Here is a 20,335-nt window from a genome sequence, read left to right as displayed (position 1 = left end):
ATTATGTATTACCAAGTGGTAAGTGAGCCAAAAAGGTTGGGAAACGCTGGTCTAACATGTAATTACGCAGAAATAAAACAAGGGAATTGATAAGATATGTTTATTAGATACATAATTGTACTTATATTAAACCTAACAAGTTATTTGATACATAAGGCATTACATTAAAATGATTAACCATATCGCTAACTCACTATCTTTGGAAGAGTCTATGAAAACTGAACGAGTTCCATTGTTTTTAGTAATTGAAGGTCCGAAACAATAATTGATAAGGGGGAGTAATGAAGTCTTATCGTAAATCAATTATCGCTAAAATCATGTAAAATAACCTATAAAGGGGAAATAAAATGAAAGCGGTCATATCTTACGACGTGAAAAATTATATAAAAATCTTACACTTGTGAGAATTTTGTTGTTGTATATACTAATATGCACCACTCTTCAACAATTTCTTTTAATCAAAGAATAAATCTTATTTTAGACTTAACATTTCAATATACCTTTTGTCAAATATTGTTAAAAATATATATATGGAATAGCGTATACTATTTAGGTTTAAGCGTCGATATACAGCCTCGCCTCGCGATACTTGCCAATCCTCTCAATCATCGCTACTTTCATCCGCTTTCTTCTACTCAACAGAATAGAATGAGATTTATTTTATAAATATATACATGCATTTTTAATCTGCGGTTTAGGCACACATTAATCACTAATCAGTATTGTTTTAAATTCTTCATTTTACTTAAAGGTATTTCCTAACGGTGTACATAAGAGGCGTGGGGGTTTAAGGCTCTGTCGGGGGGAGGGGGGCTACTTGGGGGATTACCGTCAGGGAGCGGGGGATCTTGGGGAGCAGCACGGCTCCGTCCGCCGGCAGCTGCGGCAGGATGGACACGGCGCTTCCTCCCGTCAGCAGCAGCGCCGCGGTGCTCGCCGCCGAACTCTTGGCCTCTGCCGGGGCGCTCACTGGACCTATCGTTATGTTCTTCAGGCCCACATTCTTAAGTAACGATACCGCACTCGCCTCGGGAACGACGGACGCTTCCGTCTTGTCGGGAACCGTTTCCACTTTACTCTTGGCGGTGGCAGGACTAGCTCTCTCTTCACTCTGAACTTCCACCGCGTCGGGGGTAGCGGCCGCGGGAGATGGAGGCTTGTTATCCGAGGTGACGGTTGCCATATCCTGAGATACTTCCGCGCCAGACGGAGGAGGTAAGCTTCCGGAGGAAAGTTTCTTGGGGTGTTCCTGGGCTTTCTGTTGCTGTTTTAATTTCTCTCTGCGCATGACGCACATGCGGTTGTAGTCCTGGATGGTGATGTGGTACGGCTTCCCGCCCGACATGACCTGCACCAGGCTGGGTAGTCTCCGGCCGTCCGCCGTCTGGTACAGCACGTCCCCGTCGCTGCGGACCTTGCTGTCGTCCGTGATGGGTATCAGCGTGGGGCGCCACTGCTTGGAGCCGCCCTTGGCCTTCTTGGCGGGCGCCGGCAGCGGAGCGGGGTCCTCGGCCTTCCCGGGGGCGACGGGAGACACTCCGGGAGTCGGAAGAGACGGAGCGGCTTGACTCACGGGAGTGGAGGACCCCTTCGCTAGTTGCTGAATGTTCTTCAGCACGTTCTCGATGGACTTTCTCTGCATAGAGTGCTGCGAGTTGATCGCGATCAGTTCGGGAGGTAGTGAGGGGGCGCGGGGTTTTGTGTGGGAGGAGTCAGTCTTGGGGGTGGCGCTCTTGGGGTCCAGGGCGGCGGGCGGGGGCAGGGAGGGCGGGCGAGGGGTGGGGGGCCGCGGGGCGGGAGGGACGTGCATCAGGGGGAGCTGGTTGCTGAGCTTCTCCAGCTGGGACAGACTGAGCGGTACGTTCTTGGGTAGCTTGGACACGTTGAACGACTGGTCGATCTGCGCCATGGATATAGGAACGTTCTTGGGGATTTTGGCGTGGTTCACGGAAGGCGGGAGAAAGCTATCCAGCGGTCTGGCCATGCCGGCGGAGTTCTTGTGAGGAATAGACTTGTGGTGATCGGTGGCGGCGTTCTGGTTCGTTTTGAGCAAACTCTTTCCGCCGACCGCGCCCGACTTTTGTCTCCTGAAATCTATGAGACTACTGGACTCCGGCTTCCTGGCTCCCTCGAGAGAGCTGTCAGGGGGAAGAAGAGGCGGGGGTAGAGGGTGCTGCAGAACGGTGAGAGAAGAGTTCTTGGGTAACAGATTGCCGTAGTACGGTAGGTGTCCGGGCTCTCCGTTGCTGGGAATATTATCGTAGGATCTCAATCTATTTTGGGCGGATTCACTGTAGGTGACTGCGTTGCAGTTAGCGTTGTTTGCCAAAACGAGATCTCCATTCCTGAAATACTTCTCCAGCAAGATGAGATGCCTGAGGAAACTGGATTGGTTCCCGTACGGCTTCTGCAATTCTTGCCATAGTTTCCTCGTCTCCGAGTCATACTGAATAGTCGAGCTGCACTTCTCCCATCCTTCCGGAGTGATTCCCTTCACATTCCCAAATTCGATGGAACATTGGAGGTTCATTTCCTCTTCGCCCGGGAACAGTTCCCGAACGGAGATGGAAGGGTTGGTCTCCAACCTGCGGACGGGGTTGGAAAACTTGTCGCGTTGATCCGACTTTTGCTTGAGAGAATCGTCGGGAATTCGGCTGGAGAGAGCCTTGAGGTTCTTCTTTATCTGAGTGAAGCTGTTACTCATCTGCAGTTTGCTCTTGAGAGAGTGGAAATCTACTCCTTTGGAGGAAGACTTGGGCGGGATGGTCTCTATAGTGCACTCGTCGTTCAAGGCTATATTCCGCAGCACGTTGAGCCCGGCCGCGTCACCGACGGGACTACCTGCGGCCTCTATTGTGAACTCTTCTCGGTTGGGCAACTTGCTGCACAAGGCTTTTTCTATATCAGAATTCTTGGTAATAATTTGTCCTAGTTTCTGAATTCTTCTGGCATTTTTGTCTTGGATTTTTTGATTTTTGCTAACTGTAGATGCGTTGTGAACTTTCAAGATGTTTCTGGACTTGTGAGTCAAATTGGAAATGGGACCTCGTTGCAGTATGGTGGATGAAGGAACATTACGTTTCTGCAGCAGATATTGGAGTTCCGATTGTTTGTCTATGGCAGAAATTAGGGGGTTATCGTAGTCGATCATGTCCAAGTCAGAATTGTCGCTGACTTCGGATATGGAGTGGGCGGCGGTGTCGGTATGGCTTCCGGGTTTAGAGTTGGCGTTGGGAATGGGGATAGTGTTGGTGGAGATGAGAGACTCTATATCCTCCTCTATCCCGCCGTGACTCTTCTCCGAACTATTCTGATCTTTCCAAGCGCTATGCTTCTTGTTACCGTGTTCCAAGTTGCTCGAGTGTTTGGAGGAATTGCCATCGGTGGATTTACGGATTTCAACAGATTTCTTGGTTTTGTTTTTGCCATTCTTCCCCTTTTTCCTTTCCCTAATGGAATCGTTCTGATCTCTACTCACATCCGAGATGGCTACATCTTCACTGGTGTCTTTCTCCGATTCATCGGGAGTTTGGAGATTATGCGCTTTTAGCAATCTGCAAAAAAAAGGAAAATTAACACCCGCATCGTGACATTAGCAAGATTCAATCAAAATGAGTTATTAATGCAGATCTATTCATATCTTCATAATTCATCAGAGGGTACTGGTTATTAACACAAATCATTATGTACATATAAATGATAATAATCTTACATTTTTGAATATACATAAAAAACCTACTAGTTTTAGAAAGAGACAAGAAACAAGACACATAAGGTGGCTTGGTTCTCTGCAAAAAATAATTATGTATATGAATTTATAAATGAATGTATGTATATACATATGTACGTTTATATTTAACAAATAAATAAACTTAAATCATAGTAGAAGATGATTGATGAAAATTTGAATTTTGTTTTAATTTGAAAATATGAAATTCAGGTCCTTAAAAAATGGTTTCATATTAATTCCCACCGAAGAATAGTTTGGTTTATATGTCGCTCACTCCTTTCAACAACGTCATGTATAAAAAAAACTTGATTTTTCAGGAGATCGTTTTTAAAGTTTAAAAATATAATAAAATGTATTAAAAATAAATATGAAGCCACTTCTTGAACTTTTTATTGTGCAATAGATATTTTCCTCCATTTAAAAAATATTTGGTGTATTTAAAAAAAATAATTAAACAACACCTTTTCCTCTAAATGCAAAAACAACCCTGTAGAAAGTTTAAAATATGCTGCTTTTGCTGGGGTACAGTACATTTTGTGGGCTTTCTGAAAACATGCACAACTGAAAATTGACGATTTTTGATTTATGATGTTCTTGAAAGGAGCAATGTATTTAATTGACCAGACCGTTTTCGTCATTTTGTCATATTGCAAAATAAAGAATGTTTTCTTTTCTTCTTCCTTCAAACCCTCATCTCTTCTTCACTGACTTCAATTTCAAATTGACAAGCTTTTACTGTTTGTGCTTTTATAGAATTGTACATCACAAATAATTGATAATATGTGGTAGACAGGCTGTTATTGCGAGAAAGTCACAGATAAGAAAACATAAAAAGCCAATTAAAGTGACCCCAGACAATGGCGAGCGAGGGACAATACCTCAAGCGATAGGTGACGAGGAAGGCCTTCTTGTTGAGCTGGTGGGCGGAGGGCGGGCGCAGGAGCAGCGAGCAGAAGTAGCGGCACAGCTTGCACACCACGGGGCGCTCTCGAAACACCACGGGCAGCCCCAGCCCCCCGAGCAATGGGTTCAGGGCCTGGTATTCCTACAAATAACAACACACAACCCGTTTAATAAAAATTGGTGACCAATTCTAGTGAACGCCACCGTAGTGTAATGGTCGGCACGCTCGGCTACCGTACTGGAGGTCCCGAGTTTGATCCGCATCCGCATCAAATGCATCCGCAACCAGTCATTCTAGAATTAGCAGCTGTAAACTGTCATTTTCCCTGTCTTCCCTGATGACTTCCAAAATCCGGTACAGGAAATAATATTCTTCATTAAATACATTGATGTCAGCAGCCCGGCTGTCCAAACTCAAAACACAGTAAGGGACATTTTTTTGTAGTACGTTTTTTTTTGCATTTTTGGACTAAGTGGATTCTACTTAGTCCAAAAATGCAAAAAAAAACGTACTACAAAAAAAAATGGCCCTTACTGTGTTTAAAGTTTGGACAGCCGAGCTGTAGAGTTGTCATTATTCGTGTGTTTGTGATGCCTGTCAATGTTGGATGTATTGGATGAATAAAATATGTTTTTTAATTAAATCTTCTTCTTTGGTCTCAATCCTGCGGATTGGTCTGTAGCAACAGATGACATCTCTTTTGCCATTCTTGCCTATTTTTGGTCCTCTTCAGCTCCTCATACATCCAGCAGCCCATGTCTTCGTATAGGTCGCTTAGGTATTCGCGGCGTGGGCATCCTCATTGAATATTGGTTAGAAATCAAGATAAATAAACTGAATAAATCTGAAAAAAATATTCTTCTTTTTCTAACCCTTATCTGCACCCAATGATGCAAAGGCATGCATCATATTGACACAGTGGTATCTTGATCGTTATGCGTCTGGTCACGACATAAAGATAAATCTTAAAGCAAATATTAATAAAATAATAAAACTTATACGTACTTATAACTCTATATTTTTTTGTAACTTATACTTATAACAACTCTATATTTTTAATAAAATTGATTAACTTAGTTTTCACCACTTTTTTCAAAAAAGTGGTGAAAACAAAGTTAATTCATTTTATAAAGTTTATAAAATGTGCCACAAAGTATCTGCGGAAAACATTCAAGAAACTATATTTTTTTGTAACTTATAACAACTCTATATTTTTTTGTAACTTCAATTTTTATTTGTAAAAACCCTCTGGGCGTTTGTGTGAATAAATAAATAAATCAACCTATAGAAAATAAAATAATTGCAAGACAGTCTGTTCCCAACAAAAAAAAAGTATCCATGGATTGGTATTGGTTTATTCGGTTTATATGTAAGTATAGTATATGAGTAAGACCGACCTGGTTGATGTAGTGGATGTGACTCCTGGAGAGAATCTGCTTCTTGCACAGCCCGCAGACCATGAGGTGGGAGATGGCCTGGTAGTGGATGTCGCACAGCGGGATCGTGAGCTGCCCGGGATAGTCCCAATCCAACTGCACCTGCAAAGCACAAATCCAACTTGTTCACTAAAATTGGCATATACATTACAAACTCAAATTTAAAGCGTTTATATTAACACAAAAATTATGAAGTAAACAAGAACACTCTTGTTATAGAATAATCGTGCTTCGGAATACCCCCTCCAGCACAAGGGACAGATCAATATCCAGCATGATATTATGTATTCAGCATAGCGGTAGCTCTTCCCACAGGCATGTGAAACAATCTATGCTAACACTGTCTAAGGTAACTATCGGGAACATACAGACCAATGCTACGGATAATTTCAGGATTATCGATCATACCACGCAACAATCGATAAAAATGTCAATCAATACACATTAGTTCTAGTCGACGAACACTATTTAAGGGTGTAAAATATTTAAATCCAAAGAAAAATTCATCCTTGAGATACCATGACTTTCTTCTTCTTCTTCTTCAAACCCTTATCTGTACCCCATGGTGCATAGGGCACTGCATCATATTAACGCAGTGTTATCTTAATGTAGACAGTGAAAGGGATTTTTTTTTAAAGATAAATATTAGTGTTTTGATTATTTACATAAATATTTCAATTTCATACTATTTCTGTGAGCCTAAGCGGCTCATTATTAGAAATAGGTATCAAATTGTGGTAGAGTGGGTTCGAACCGAGAAACTCTGACTTCTGAGTCTGCGACACTAACCACGGGATCACAACCCGACACAATTAGATTAGAAGTTAGTTCAGTTAGTCAGCTAGATCCGATTCCGACCCGAAATCGTTCTAAGTGTGTCAAGTATTAGAGTCGTTCCTCACCACTTTGGAGACGCTGGCCTTCATCTTGAGGAGCCACTTGCGGCGCAGGGAGCGCGGCGCGGGGCGGCGGCAGGTGGTGGCGCAGCACACGGCGGTGGTGCCGGGGGCGCTGCTGGCCGGCAGGGGGCCCCCGCTGCCCAGGGCGCGCCGCCGGTAGCCCGGGCAGTTGGCCCGCCGGTCCACGTGGCGGTAGCACGCGTCGCACAGGCAGCTGTCCACCGTCAGCTTCTCCTCGTCTGCAACAAGCGGTGCACGTTAGGCAAGGGCTTACCAAATATACTAACAAATTAAACTCAACCACTTCTGTGGTCAATTTCTTGGACAAAACTGGGGCCAAAAAAAGCCACCCTTCTTTTTTCACAATTATATTTTTTTATCATATTTTGAAATATAATAAATCAGTATAAAACATAAATAAACAATAATATTGGGAAAGAAAAAAAACAAAGGAAGAATGAATATTTATTGTAACTAGAATAGAACGCCACACCACTCTGTCTTTGCAAACATTCTTCGCCTCTTCCACGTTCGTGCATCTCCTCACACATACCCGCCGATTATTACATTATTGTAATTTTAATTTCATTATGTATTTAAAAAAATGTTAAAAAACATATATGGCGTAGTGAAGCTGGAATAAAAAGTTATCGATATATCCATTCTTGAATTGTTGGGTAATACATATATCCAAAATTAAACAAGGTATATAGGATTGAATTCTACATTTATTTATGTATATGTTAATAAGTGACGCGTTTCGTCTTATTAAGACGTATTATAGAGTGTTTGATAATGTCTTAATAAGACGAAACGCGTCACGTATTAACATACACATAAAGAAATGTAAAATTCAATCCAATAAACCTTGTTCAATTTTGGATATATTACCCAACAATTCAAGAATGGATATCGATAAATTTTTATTCCAGCTTGACTACGTGATGGGTGCATTAATTATTCAGCCATATATGTTTTTAAACATTTTTTTAAATACATTTCATAATGAAATTAAAATTACAATAATGTAATAATTGGCGGGTATGTGTGAGGAGATGCACGAACGTGGAAGAGGCGAAGAATGTTTGCAAAGACAAAGTGGTGTGGCGTTCTATTCTCTCTGCCTACCCCTGCGGAAAGCGGCGTGATAGTTAGCTAGTTTTTTTTAAAAATTTACAATGATCAACAAAATAAAATAAAATATAAAATATAATATAAAAATAAATGATAAAATTATGGAAGATTTTTCTCACTTGCTAGAATCTTATTCTGCCTCTCCACGGACTTGATCTGCGCGACATGGCAGGGAGTGTCGAAGAGGCCGAACTTGCCCCCGCAGTAGAAGCACTGGTCCTGGCACAGCCGGCCGGGGTGGATGGCGAACGAGGAGGCCTTCTCCGGGATGACGAGGTTCTTCACCGCCTCCTTGCCCGCGGCCGCTTCAGTCGGCGCTTCCGTCAGGGGGTCTGCGGGCGCCGAGTCTGGAATGATGACCAGGTCAAAATATCCGCCAAGGTCTTCATTATCAATTCAAAGAGAAACCAACAAAAATTATACATTTACAACATTTTAAGTACGTCCAAATACTTGTTCACATTCAAAATGTTGTAAATAAATTAACTGGTCTAATTATAAGTTAAAATAAAATTGAAAATATTTTCAAGCGTTTCTCTAATACGTGAATATGTAATTGATATATAAATATATATGTATTTTTTTTAAAGAAAAGAGAAATATTTGTGTTTTAATTATTCACACAAATATTTCAATTTCATAATAGTTCTGTGAGCCTAAGCGGCTCATTATTAAAAATAGGTATCAAATTGTGGTAGATTAGGTTCGAACTGAGGAACTCTGACTTAAGAGTCCGCGACACTAACCACGGGACCACAACCCGACACTAGCAATAACTTGAAGCAATAACTTTGTGATTTTCAATTTTCAATCAAAATGTAACTTTGTTTTAAAATCACTATAAATATTTTATGATAACTTAAATATAGTGTCCACCGGTTTCGAAGCAAATCGCTTCTTAATCAAGTTATAATTAAGTTAAAATAGAATATTTATAGTGATTTTAAAACGAAGTTACATTTGAATTATAATATGTGAATATAATCCAGGATTAGGATCTCACATACATATGAAAGAGTCTCTGCTTAATAAAAGCTTTCCTCGTCCCACCATAGATGGTTACAGTGAACTCGCGCATACTGTGCTACGAGTTTGATCTTTGATTTGAATATATCAAGAAGAGTAGTGTGATTGTTCAATCATGGGTAGAATTGGTGAATGTTTAAAGTGATCGCTTAAACCAGCCTATGACAGTAGTAAGCTCTGCAATTGACTAGACATTCTTCTTCATTTATGTTGAGATGTCAAAAAAAGAATGGAAAAATAACCCCTAATTGGATTAATTGGATAATCCAGATTTGTGAACAAGCGTTTGGACACACTCAAAATGCTGTCGGAAAATTAATTGCTTTTAATTTTCTGTCACATTCTCTTTTGTAAAGAATCTTCATGTGTTTTAAATATTGTAATTAAAATAATAAAAAGAACATGCATTTTTTAGTTGATTAAAAAAAATAATTAAAATTACTCCTTGTACCAACAACTAGTATTTAAATTCAAGAAAAATTATAAACGGATTAATAAGAAAAAATGGAAATATTAGTGATTTAAAAAAAATAATTCATTCATTGCTATTACTTTTTGTATTATTAAAAAACAAAATTCTAAACTAGATATTGCTTTCACTGTATGCATTGAATATGTGTTTATTAAAAAAAAAAATATGCATAAAATAAGATAATCAAAATAAAAACCAGATGTTGATATTACATATTGTGTGAAATTTTTCTTCATTATATTATATAGAAAAAAAGTCTTATCCATAATAATTGCAGAAAAGGAACTCTTGTCAATCTCATGTGGTATTCAAAATTTAAAAAATATAAATATTACACAAAATTGTCTCAAATGTTAGTCAAATTATAACATATTCAATGTTTATGAGGGGTGTGTTTTGTAAATTAAAATATAGTGTGAAAATTATTATTCTTCTTCTTCAAACCGATATCCGCACCCCAATGGTGCATAGGGCACTGCATCATATAAACACAGTGTTATGTTGATTGTTAACACATGAAGGAAAGGTGATCAGCCCTCTGCTTCAGGGTAATATTGAAAAAATATTAGAGTGAAAAAAACACTTATACTTATTTGACCCCCCCTCTGGGAATCGAACCCGGGACCTCCAGAACGGTAGCCGAGCGTGCTGACCATTACACAATGGAAGCGGACAAATTATTCTACCATATATAAATAAAACAGTTGTTTGATAAAAATTTTAAATCTCAAGTTATTCATCTACTGCTGTGTGAAATTTAGACACAGCTTTGCATTCGAATATGCGCATGTTTTTATATGCACTTTTCATTCTTTAGCATTTGACCAGACTGAGTTACAGCAACGTATAGCCAGGTACAGCTAGTATAAAATAATGTTTAGAGGTTTTGTTCTTTGCTTTTATTGGTTTTATTTATTTTATGCACCTATGTATAAATATATACCTATGTTTCGAATTTGAAAAAATCAAATTTTATTTTTCTAATTCGGGGTTCGGGGTAACCGCACATATGAAACTGGTGAGGTTCGGTACCTCTGGCAGGTTAAGAACCACTGCACTAGACTATAGAGATGGATTAAATAACTTTAGAGTGAATTAAAAACAAAATGTAGATGATGTTCAGGAGACAAATTACAAAGTAGGAAATGATTGAACCAATGAGATTGTTTCCGAGTTCTTTTCTGCTAAATTGCGGAGATTGCGGGTCCCCGAGAGCCGCGATGAGCGATGAGAGGTGATCGGATGAGAGGTTTAATGAAGATAGTAAGAGGAAACAGTAAATAGCCACACACCATGGTTGTTAAATCGATTACTGTAATGAGTTTTGCGATGCCCACCAGAAGTGACGTGATTTTCTATCCCGCCTGTACTGCAAGTTGAGGATCCTCCAAACTGAAATCATAAAGGCAACAATTAAAAATCTAATACAGAGCGGACACAGAGTAACAAAAAACGCGCTAAGAGTCGGAAATGAAGACTCTAAGGATCATATCTGGCAAGAGTCTACGAGATAGAATAAGGAACACCAGGATAAGAGAAATATGCGAGATCCAAGATGTTGTTAGGTGGGGCAGGTAACGAAAGAGACAATGGTTTGCGCATGTGAGGAGAATGGAACCATTCAGACTCCCCCACATTGCAATGCACGGCCAACCTTATATAGGAAGAGTTTTTAAAAAAAAAATTACTTTAAGGTGCTGTAACAATTATTTTAACACACTAAAGACGGGAAAGGTATTTCTACCCGTTCGGTCGATTGATGCTTAAGGACGGGAAGGCTATTTTTACCTTTTGTGCCAACTTTAATTCAATGTCAGAAAAAAAAATTATTTAATGTTTTTATATAAATATTTAGTACCAATCTCTTAGTTAAGGTCTTAAACGTACACAATTATCGAATCCTGTGGCCAGGACTCCGCAGGTGTAAAAAATACCCGTCCTTAGTGTGTTAAAATTTTTTAATAAATTCTTTTAGCTCATTTAAAAGAAAATTTTATACTGAAGTAAAAAAAAACAACTTTATATTGTATTTTGTAAATGCCCAGACTTCCAAATTCTTCTTCATCTTTGATGAGATGTCAAAAAATAATATGAAAAATACTCCTATAATTGGAGATAATCCAGATTTGTGAACAAGTATTTGGACACACTCAAAATGTTGTAAAAAACTTAAGTCTAATATGATAAGTTGTTTAATTTGTGAAAACAAGTTTTTAAAGTTTTCAATAATAAGGGAGAGTGGGAATATAGAAGCCTGGGTATTTACAGAGCTTAAGATCGGTCATTGGGTGGTTTAAGTGGCCACTTCACACACTATGCTGTCCATGATAAAACATTTATATAACTTTGATCATAAAAACTTAAATTCTTTATTTTGTCCACCTCCACAGTGTTGGATAGCGCACATGTCTACCATGCTGGAGGTCCTGAGTTCAATTCTCCATGGGGTCAAAATAAATAAAATATATTTCATTATATTATTCAATATTTTCCTGGACTGGTACCTGAAGGGCTGGACCGATCACCCTGCCTTCATAAATTTCAGGATAACACTCCTTTTATATGTGCAGTGCCCTATGCACCATTTAATGCAGAGGAGTGTTAAAAGAAGGAGAAAGAAAAACAAGGAACATTTACACTCAAGTTCAAAGTACCATCTTGATGTTTATTATAATTTAAATAACGACAAATAATACTTGATAAGGGTAGCTTTCAAACACTGATAATGCCAATGAGAAAAATATTTTAAAATATTTTAATAAACCTATTTACTAGAAAAATTAAGTATTTTCTTCTTCTAACCCTCACCCGCACCCGATGGTGCATGGGGCACTGCATTATATAAACGCAGTGTTATCTTGATAATTATTTACATGAAGGCAAGGTGATCACTCCTGGGCTTCAGGGTCCAGTCCAGGGTAATATTAAATAAATATTCAAGTGTAAAATCACTAATATTAATTTTATATATATTTTTTGACATCTCAGCATAGGTGAAGAATATATCTGGGCATATACAGGGCTTAAGACCGTCATAGGCTGGTTTAAGTGATTACTTTACGCACTTTAAGATGTCAAAAAAGAACTCCTAATTGTAGATAATCCAGATTTGTGAGTATTTTGTATTTTGTACACTTAAAATGTTGTAAATATTTATTTTCTCCCCCCCCATTGGGAATTGAACCCGTGATCTCCAGTATGGTAGCTAAACACGCTATCCACTACACCACAGAGGCGGACAAAAGTATTTTAGACGTTGGAGAACTAGCAATTATAAAAAAGCAGTCATTATTTGATTAGATGTTTGGACACGTTCACAGACAGGATAAATAAACATTATAAACGTGTGATAAATAGGCCAATATTCAGTTCTTCTATTAAGAAGTTACAATGTAACAAATTCAAGAATGTTACGAATTTGGATTGATAAAATGAAGCTTTTAATACATGTATTTATAGAAAAAGCTTCTGAAAAAAATCTTTCGAAGAAAGGCGAAAATTGTACGAGGTTTGTTGACATCTTTCTCGACTTGCCTGTACCACATACGGGCAAAAAAAATGGTCTTTATAGATTTGCCCACCATTTGGGCACCAAGGTGAAGAAATAACTTAAACTAATTTTACAGATTCCCCAAGAATTTCACGATGGAGACCTTGGGAGAACAAAAGAGGTGTCGGAAGACTCCATAAGACATGGTCCGACGACATAGTCGCTGTGGGGGGTAAAAACTGGCTGCAGGCAGCAACCCACCGGAGGAAATGGAAAAAAGGGGAAGAGGCCTATATCCAGCAGTGGATGTCAAAGGGCTCATGAAGAAGAAGAAGAAGAATTTAACAGATTATTGGGTACTTGAATGTATTCCCGTAGGGTGGTTCTATGTGTTTGTCGCTCAAAGTCAATACTATTTTGTATGTTTTGTACATATTTTAACATATTTCAGACGGGTATTTTTTGTCCACCTCCATAGTGTAATGGTCAGCATGGTCGGCTACCATTCTGGAGGTCACGGGTTCGATTCCCAGGGGGAGTCAAATAAATATAAGTGATTTTTTCACTCTAATATTTATTTAATATTACCCTGGACTGGTATCTGAAGCGGAGGGCTGATCACCTTTCCTTCGTGTGTTAACGATTAAGATAATACTGTGTTTATATAATGCAGTGCCCTATGCATCATTGGGGTGCGGATAAGGGTTTGAATTGAATTTTTTTTTTATGCCTGCGGACCGCTGGCGACGGTATTTGATAATTGTGTACATATAGTCAAGACCTTAACAAAGACATTGGTATATTCATATAAAAACATTGGGTAATCCCTTCTTTTCTGCCTTTGAAATAAGGCCAGTACAGAAGGTAAAAATACCCTTTCCCGTCCGTAGGCATCAATCGACCGAACGGGTAGAAATACCTTTCCTATCCGAAGTGTGTTCATATCATATATTTGAAATAAAAAAACTTCATAAAAACTCATCAGTCAAAGGGTTAATTTGTTGAATGTTTTTCGCAGATACTTTGTGGTACATTTTATAAACTTTATAAAATAAAACAACTTTGTTTTAACCACTTTTTAAAGGGTTAATTGGTCCCAACAATAGCGTAAAGGACAATGGGTATTGAATAAAAAGTAAAATCGGGGTAAATTGGGAAATAGATTCAAGTCTTGGCATTTAAGATCATTATTTGTGTAATTATGTAGCTAAAATACATATTTGTGAAATAAATTTAAAGTATTTTATGATTGAATTTTACATGAAATTTATTTTAAGACATGAAATAAAATTGATTTTTCTACCTTCACTTGGCCATTCCCAAAAAGGTTTTTTATTGTGTAATTATAAACAAGTGAAAGCATTAAATCTTTCATGAAAACTATTCTGCATTTGCTGAAAACTGAAATCAGAGTTTAGACAGCTTGTTAATATACTCAAACTAATTTTTACTGTGGTTGCTACCAGTCTTAGGTATGTGATTTAAAAAAAAAATATTGATAGCAAATACTTTTTATTTATTTTTCTGAAAAGTTACCTAACTAAATTTCATAATATCTGTACTTGTCACATCTAATTCTATTATTTTTGTAGCATGAAAAATAAAATTATATTCTAAGTTTTTATTTATTTTTGTCTCAATTTGAAATTTCAGCATTCAGTTTTTTTGGCTAATATCTAATCCTCATTTATAACATAAAAATAATATATATTTTTTTTAAACTTTGCATGCAACATTATATATTTTTATTCAAAATTGGCAATAAAAGCGGAAAGATTGATTTATCATTGTCTTTAAATAAATACCCCACACTAAAATATTTTCAATTAAATTAATTTGACAAATATGTACCTTAAAAATATAATTACACAAATAATTATCCTATTCTGCGAGGCACAATGCTCTGAAAAGCGCAAAAGTATTGGAACTGTTGACTGGGTGAATATCAACGACTAAGGGTGTATGTTAAGGGTGTATATGCCCTTTAGAAACAATACATAACATAGTGACATTATAATTTTTTTTTTAAATATTCTTGGACAAATTAAAATGCAGTTTTTAGGAAAAAATAAACTAAATGGGGATTGAAAAAAATACATAATAAAAATACAAAATGCATATCGCTCACTCCTTTCAACAACGTCATATACCATAAATCGTCAATTTTCAGTTGTGCATGTTTTCGGAATGCCCAAAAAATGTACTATATTCCACCAAAAGCGGCATATTTTTAACTTAATATTTACTCGCTACAGGGTAGAAAGTGTTGTTTTTGCATTTTGAAAAAAAACAGGTATTGTTTAATTATTTTTTAAAATAAACTTAATATTTTTCAAATGGAGAAAAAATATTCAGGTTTTCCCTAAAAAAATCTGTTGCACAGTACAAAGTTCAATAAGTGGATTGATATTTATTTTTAATACATTTCGTTATATTTTTAAACTTTAAAAACGATCTCCTGAAAAATCAAGTTTTTTGAAATATGACGTTGTTGAAAGGAGTGAGCTAGCTATATGTAAAAAGGAAAGTGAAAATTGGATGTGGCTTGCAGTTCTCCCTTTTATTCATGAGAAATAAATGATTGCATGATTATTTCAGGTTAACAGCTAAGGGATGTTTCAGGTACAGAAAAGAAAAGTAAAGTGTCTCACCTCCTTGTGAATGGTGTAATGAGGACTGTCATCAGATTCACTGTCCCCGCTCGCTCCGTCTGAGACTAGCTTGTTCCCTCGACTCTTGCTCTTCTGGAAAGTCATCTTGAGAGGACTTCTTGACTTCTTTTTATCAGGACTAGTTCTATTGATTTTAATGACCGTTTTCAGTGTCCCCGTGTAAGCGTCGCTGTTGGAGGTCTTAGGCACGGCCGATTTGCTCGACTTGTGCAACAGTTCCTTTTGCTTCAGTTTCTCCAGTTTGGCTTCGTCGGCTTCCTTCAGCGTCAGTAACCCCAGGGTCCTCAGTATTTTCTCCTTTTGTTTCTGCTTCTCGGGCGACTCGACAATAGGTAATATCACAGGGGGAGGACTGACTGAGGGCTCACTTTGTGTAACTTGCGGGGTGACGAGAGGCAAAGCCATAGATACTAAAGATGCGATCGGTTCCGCCACTTTCTTAACCGACTTCTCGGCAACACTCGGCTTTGTGGTTTTTGCAACGGAATCCGTCTTTGCGACTATGATAGTTTCGACACTCGGTTTGGAATTTGATTCAGTAATAGACGCCACAACGGTCGACGTTTCCGGGGTGATTGTGAGTTCTGAAGAAGTACGAATCAGTGTCGGCGGTATGGAATTGGTCAAGGAAATGGTTGTAGCGCTAGGAAGTACCGGAGTGGAGGGGTGAAGGGAAACACTCGGTAAAATGGTCACTGAGGGAACAATATTAGAAATAATATTCGTTTGAGGAATGGATGGTTCGGGAATCAATTGGGTGTTGAGCAACTTTAAAGCGTCTTGAGCTTTGGGTATGTCCGGAGTGACAGAAGTAGGCAGAGACACGATGGTGGAAATCACCGGAGTGATTGTCATCGGCGCGACAGGGTCGATGGAATTTCCCGCACTGGGGGTGACGGGGGCTACCGGGGTGATGGAACTAGCCGAGGGAACCGGGGTTATCATGAGGTGATTAGTTGCCGGGAGAGAAATGAGGGCTGTTACAGAATTGGCCGGCGGAATAGGCAGGACTTGAGCCGGAATATTGAGGGGGGCCGGTGTCACGGTGACGCAATCCTTAGTCACACTCGTGGCCGACTGAGGCTTCAGGGATATACTGATGGACTGCCCGTTCCCCGTACTTATCGTGGAAGACTTGGCAGTGCCGGGAGTAGTTTCTAAAGACAAGATCCCCTTGTCGATGGATTTCCTGAGCTCCAATGTGACATCTTTGCCGAGAGTTTTGTCGATCATGGATACAGAATCCTCCTTGATGGAGCCCGTGGAATGTTTTCTCGAGGATGTGCCGGTCCTTTTGATGAGAGTGACGCTGCTGGGTAATTCTATTTCGAATGATTTTCTCACTTGATCCTTTTTCACAATAGATATTGCGGAATTATTTTCGAAAGAACTGAGAACATTTTCTTTCGGCTTTTCAGACTTTTCCAACGATATAGAATTAGGGAGATCTTTTATTACCTTAAGTTCGACATTAGATTTGGGAATCAAGACGACATCGCTAGTTACCATAACGGACAATTTGTCAACGCTGCCCATTTTCTCTTCCTGCCAATTCTTATTGAGTTCTTCGAAGTTTCTAAGTTTGTCAATAAGTTTATCGATATCTTGGTTATCGTGCGGTTTGTTTGCGTACCCGGCCTGAATATTTTCTTTAGATGAATCGTCGATAGGACAATCCTCCTGGTCGTCCTCTTCATCGAAATGAAGCTTGATATTATCGTCTCCATCTAGAGTATTGCTATCTGGCAAGATGTCGGAGTTTGTTTGCGCTAAAGATGAGTCGACGGGTTCCTCCGAGGCTTTCTTATCTTCGGTCGACCTTTCGCCGTAAAACTTCTTAGTTGTGATCTTTGCGCTAGTCTGATCGTTATTAATGGATTTTATTGATATTTCATCTCTTTTAGTAGCTTTCATTTCCTCCAGAACAGATTCCGTCGGGCTAGAATCAGCCGCGACACCCATTATATTACTTTCGATGAATTCTGATTCTAGACAATCTTTTTCTGATAAAACAGTTTCTTCGTGTTCCTTCGCTTTGACTGTACTCTTTCTCTGCCGCGCCGATCTTCTGGTGGTTTTAGTTCTCGACAAGGAAGTGTCGTTGAATGTTTTAGACATGTTATCTAGTATAACGGATTTTTCGGTAATTTTCTCATTTTGGTTCGCTTTAAGCGCATCATCGACGCTGTCTATGGCATCGCCCTTTGTTAATTTCTCACTTACGAATAACGCATCAGTCTTAATCTTTTCATCCGTGTTATTATTCTCATTGTCCATGCTATCTCCTTTATTTTGTACACTTTCAGCACCCTTCGCCGGCGGTAACTTGGCTGCGGGGGGGGAGTCCACCGGGGACTTGGTGGTGACCGGAGAACTCTCCGGAGAAGGAAACTCCAGTTTAATATCCTCCACGCCTAAATCTTGCGACTTGGAATCGTCTCTACATTCCAGACTTTTATTACACTCCGTATCGATACTCGGATACTCCCAGAGACTAAGTTCGGAATCAGTTAAACCCGAACATTCCAAAACAGATATTCCGCTTCCATCCCTAGAATGCGATCGAAGTCGTTTACCCTTCGCGATTTCATCCATATGTTCGGAAAGTAATCTCCTCCGCTTTCCGGGTGCTTGGTTCACACTCTCGAAAAAATAATTGTTTTGCAAACCCATTTTCAATCTGCGTAGTTTTCCATTTCTGAGTAATTTCTGGGGGTGTTCTCCGATTGCGGGAAAAGGGCTCCTGCTCCTCTCGGATCTCGTGGAATAGGGGCTCTTTATAGTGGACGGTATTGCGGATATATCTGTAGGAACATTCTTGGAAATACTAACGTCGGCGCTGTTGCGCTTTCTGGCTCCGCCCGTCCTGGGGCTGCAGGAGCGGGAGTTGGGCACGGAGGCGGGCAGGTCCGGCAGCTCGGGCTCCTTCTTCACGCCGCCCGCGGGCGCACCCTGCTCCGCGGGCTCCGTCGCCGGGGCGTCTTCCTTCTTGGCTTCCTCCGCTGTATCCTTCTTGGCCTCCAGCTTCTCTGATACGGACTTCAACTTGGCGGTCAAATTCTTTTTCAGAACTTTAGGATCTACTTGCTTGGCATCCGTTTTCAGGATTTGTTTAACTAGAAGAACTTTCTTCTTCGCGATTCCCTTTTGAGCGACAATCAGCTGTTTCTTTTTTACAACCTTTTTTGGGAGAGTTTTAATTACAGTCTTTTTGTTATCACTTTCCTTGGCCGGCGAGGGTTTGCCGGTTTCGGAGGTCTCGGGGGGCTGGCCGTCGGGGCCCTCGCCGGCGGCTCCTCTCTTGCGGCCGCGCGTCTTGGCGCCGGGGTCCTCGGGGCGCGCCTCCTCGCCCGGGAGCTCCCTCTTGACGGGCGGCCGGCCGCGGCGGCTGGCGGCCTTGGCGGTGATGATGTTGAGCTTGAAGTTGGCCTTGGTCTTCTTGCGGCCGCGCAGGGTGTTGATCTTGGTGGTGGGGCTGAGCTTCTTGACGGGCCGGCCGCCCTTGCCCTTGGGCGGCCCGCGGCGCGCGCCCTCCGCGCCCCCCGCCGAGTCCATGCCCTCGGAGGGCTCCTTGCCCGCGGAAGGGCCGAGGTAAGATAGCAAGCTGGTCTGTTTGGAAGTTGCGGGTGATTCTCTCGATGCATTTGAGTTCGACAAATTTTTTGCCTTTTTTTCACGTGCGGCCATGCTATCTCCGTTTCATTCGATACATCGAGACCTGTTGACAATCGTGAGAACGATTTAGCATTTCGGTAGGAAATTTCATTTATTAATATATAAATTTATTTAATACATCGATATATTTGAAAATCTAAGAATAAAACTTTAGTTAAAATATAAAACGAAACACAGTTATGACGAGTTACAAAGCAGAATCCCTTAACTTGTCAAAAGTTTACGCGTAACGGAGCGAGTCACGGTGTTTTCAAGTGACCCAAACTCTAAAAGTACAATAGGAATTAATACAAATAAAATATAAACCGAAAGAATAAACTTTGTTTCGCCACTTTAACTTGTTTCGATAAGAATCGTTAAATAATTCAACGCTGTTAAAGTATTCCGAAATCGTAAACAAAAGCGATGACCTATTGGGATTTTCTGACTTTTGACAAGTTTTCAACTTGTTTCTACAAACAAACGCTTAAAATCCAGCGCTATTATAATATCACAACATTATGAAAGGACCTTTTAAACAATATGTAACGAAAAATCAAATTTGTCATAAACAATATTTTAGGGAAAATCGAGAAAAACATTGTCAAAAAACTTACCTTCCCCGCTACAACAGCCACCTAACGCCACCTATGGCTATGCTAAATGCGTATGCGTCGACCAAAAGCACAATTCATTTCCCGAACCGTGGCGCTCAGCGAATATGTCAAGCCGAAATACGCCTATATTACGCGCGATAACAACTAAAAACGACTTAATTACTATTAAACACACACTCGAGCAAAGTAAACTGCAAAAAAGTTCGATATAAACTCAAAATTAAACTCAGAAAAGGATTTTTGAAAAGCCCAAATATCTACACTCCGCGGCCATGATGTTTCCTTCGAGCGAGTAGTTTCT

General features: G+C 39.7%; 1 protein-coding gene across 2 annotated transcripts; it reads right to left on the bottom strand.

The window, feature by feature from the left end:
- Positions 1 to 86: 86 nt before the first annotated feature.
- east (enhanced adult sensory threshold) lies at positions 87 to 20,328 on the bottom strand. 2 transcript variants are annotated; one of them, XM_088260177.1, is made up of 8 exons: positions 20,035 to 20,328; positions 15,743 to 19,481; positions 10,894 to 10,993; positions 8,223 to 8,450; positions 6,973 to 7,208; positions 6,032 to 6,172; positions 4,609 to 4,775; positions 87 to 3,554 (listed from the first exon to the last, which is right to left on the bottom strand). In XM_088260177.1, the coding sequence occupies exons 2-8, from the start codon at positions 19,448 to 19,450 to the stop codon at positions 788 to 790; spliced, it is 7,347 nt and encodes a 2,448-aa protein (XP_088116303.1). In that variant the 5' UTR covers positions 19,451 to 19,481; positions 20,035 to 20,328; the 3' UTR covers positions 87 to 787. The 2 variants fall into 2 exon arrangements, with proteins under 2 accessions (XP_088116303.1, XP_088116310.1); XM_088260184.1 differs by having other exon boundaries at positions 10,939 to 10,993.
- Positions 20,329 to 20,335: the final 7 nt, after the last annotated feature.

Source organism: Brachycentrus maculatus, unplaced genomic scaffold, assembly GCF_059751285.1.
Source record: "Brachycentrus maculatus isolate JH-2025_06_01 unplaced genomic scaffold, ASM5975128v1 h1tg000007l, whole genome shotgun sequence".
NCBI classification, from domain to species: Eukaryota; Metazoa; Arthropoda; class Insecta; order Trichoptera; family Brachycentridae; genus Brachycentrus; species Brachycentrus maculatus.
Note: the sequence above shows the minus strand (reverse complement) of the source record. Positions and strands in the feature narration are given on the sequence as shown.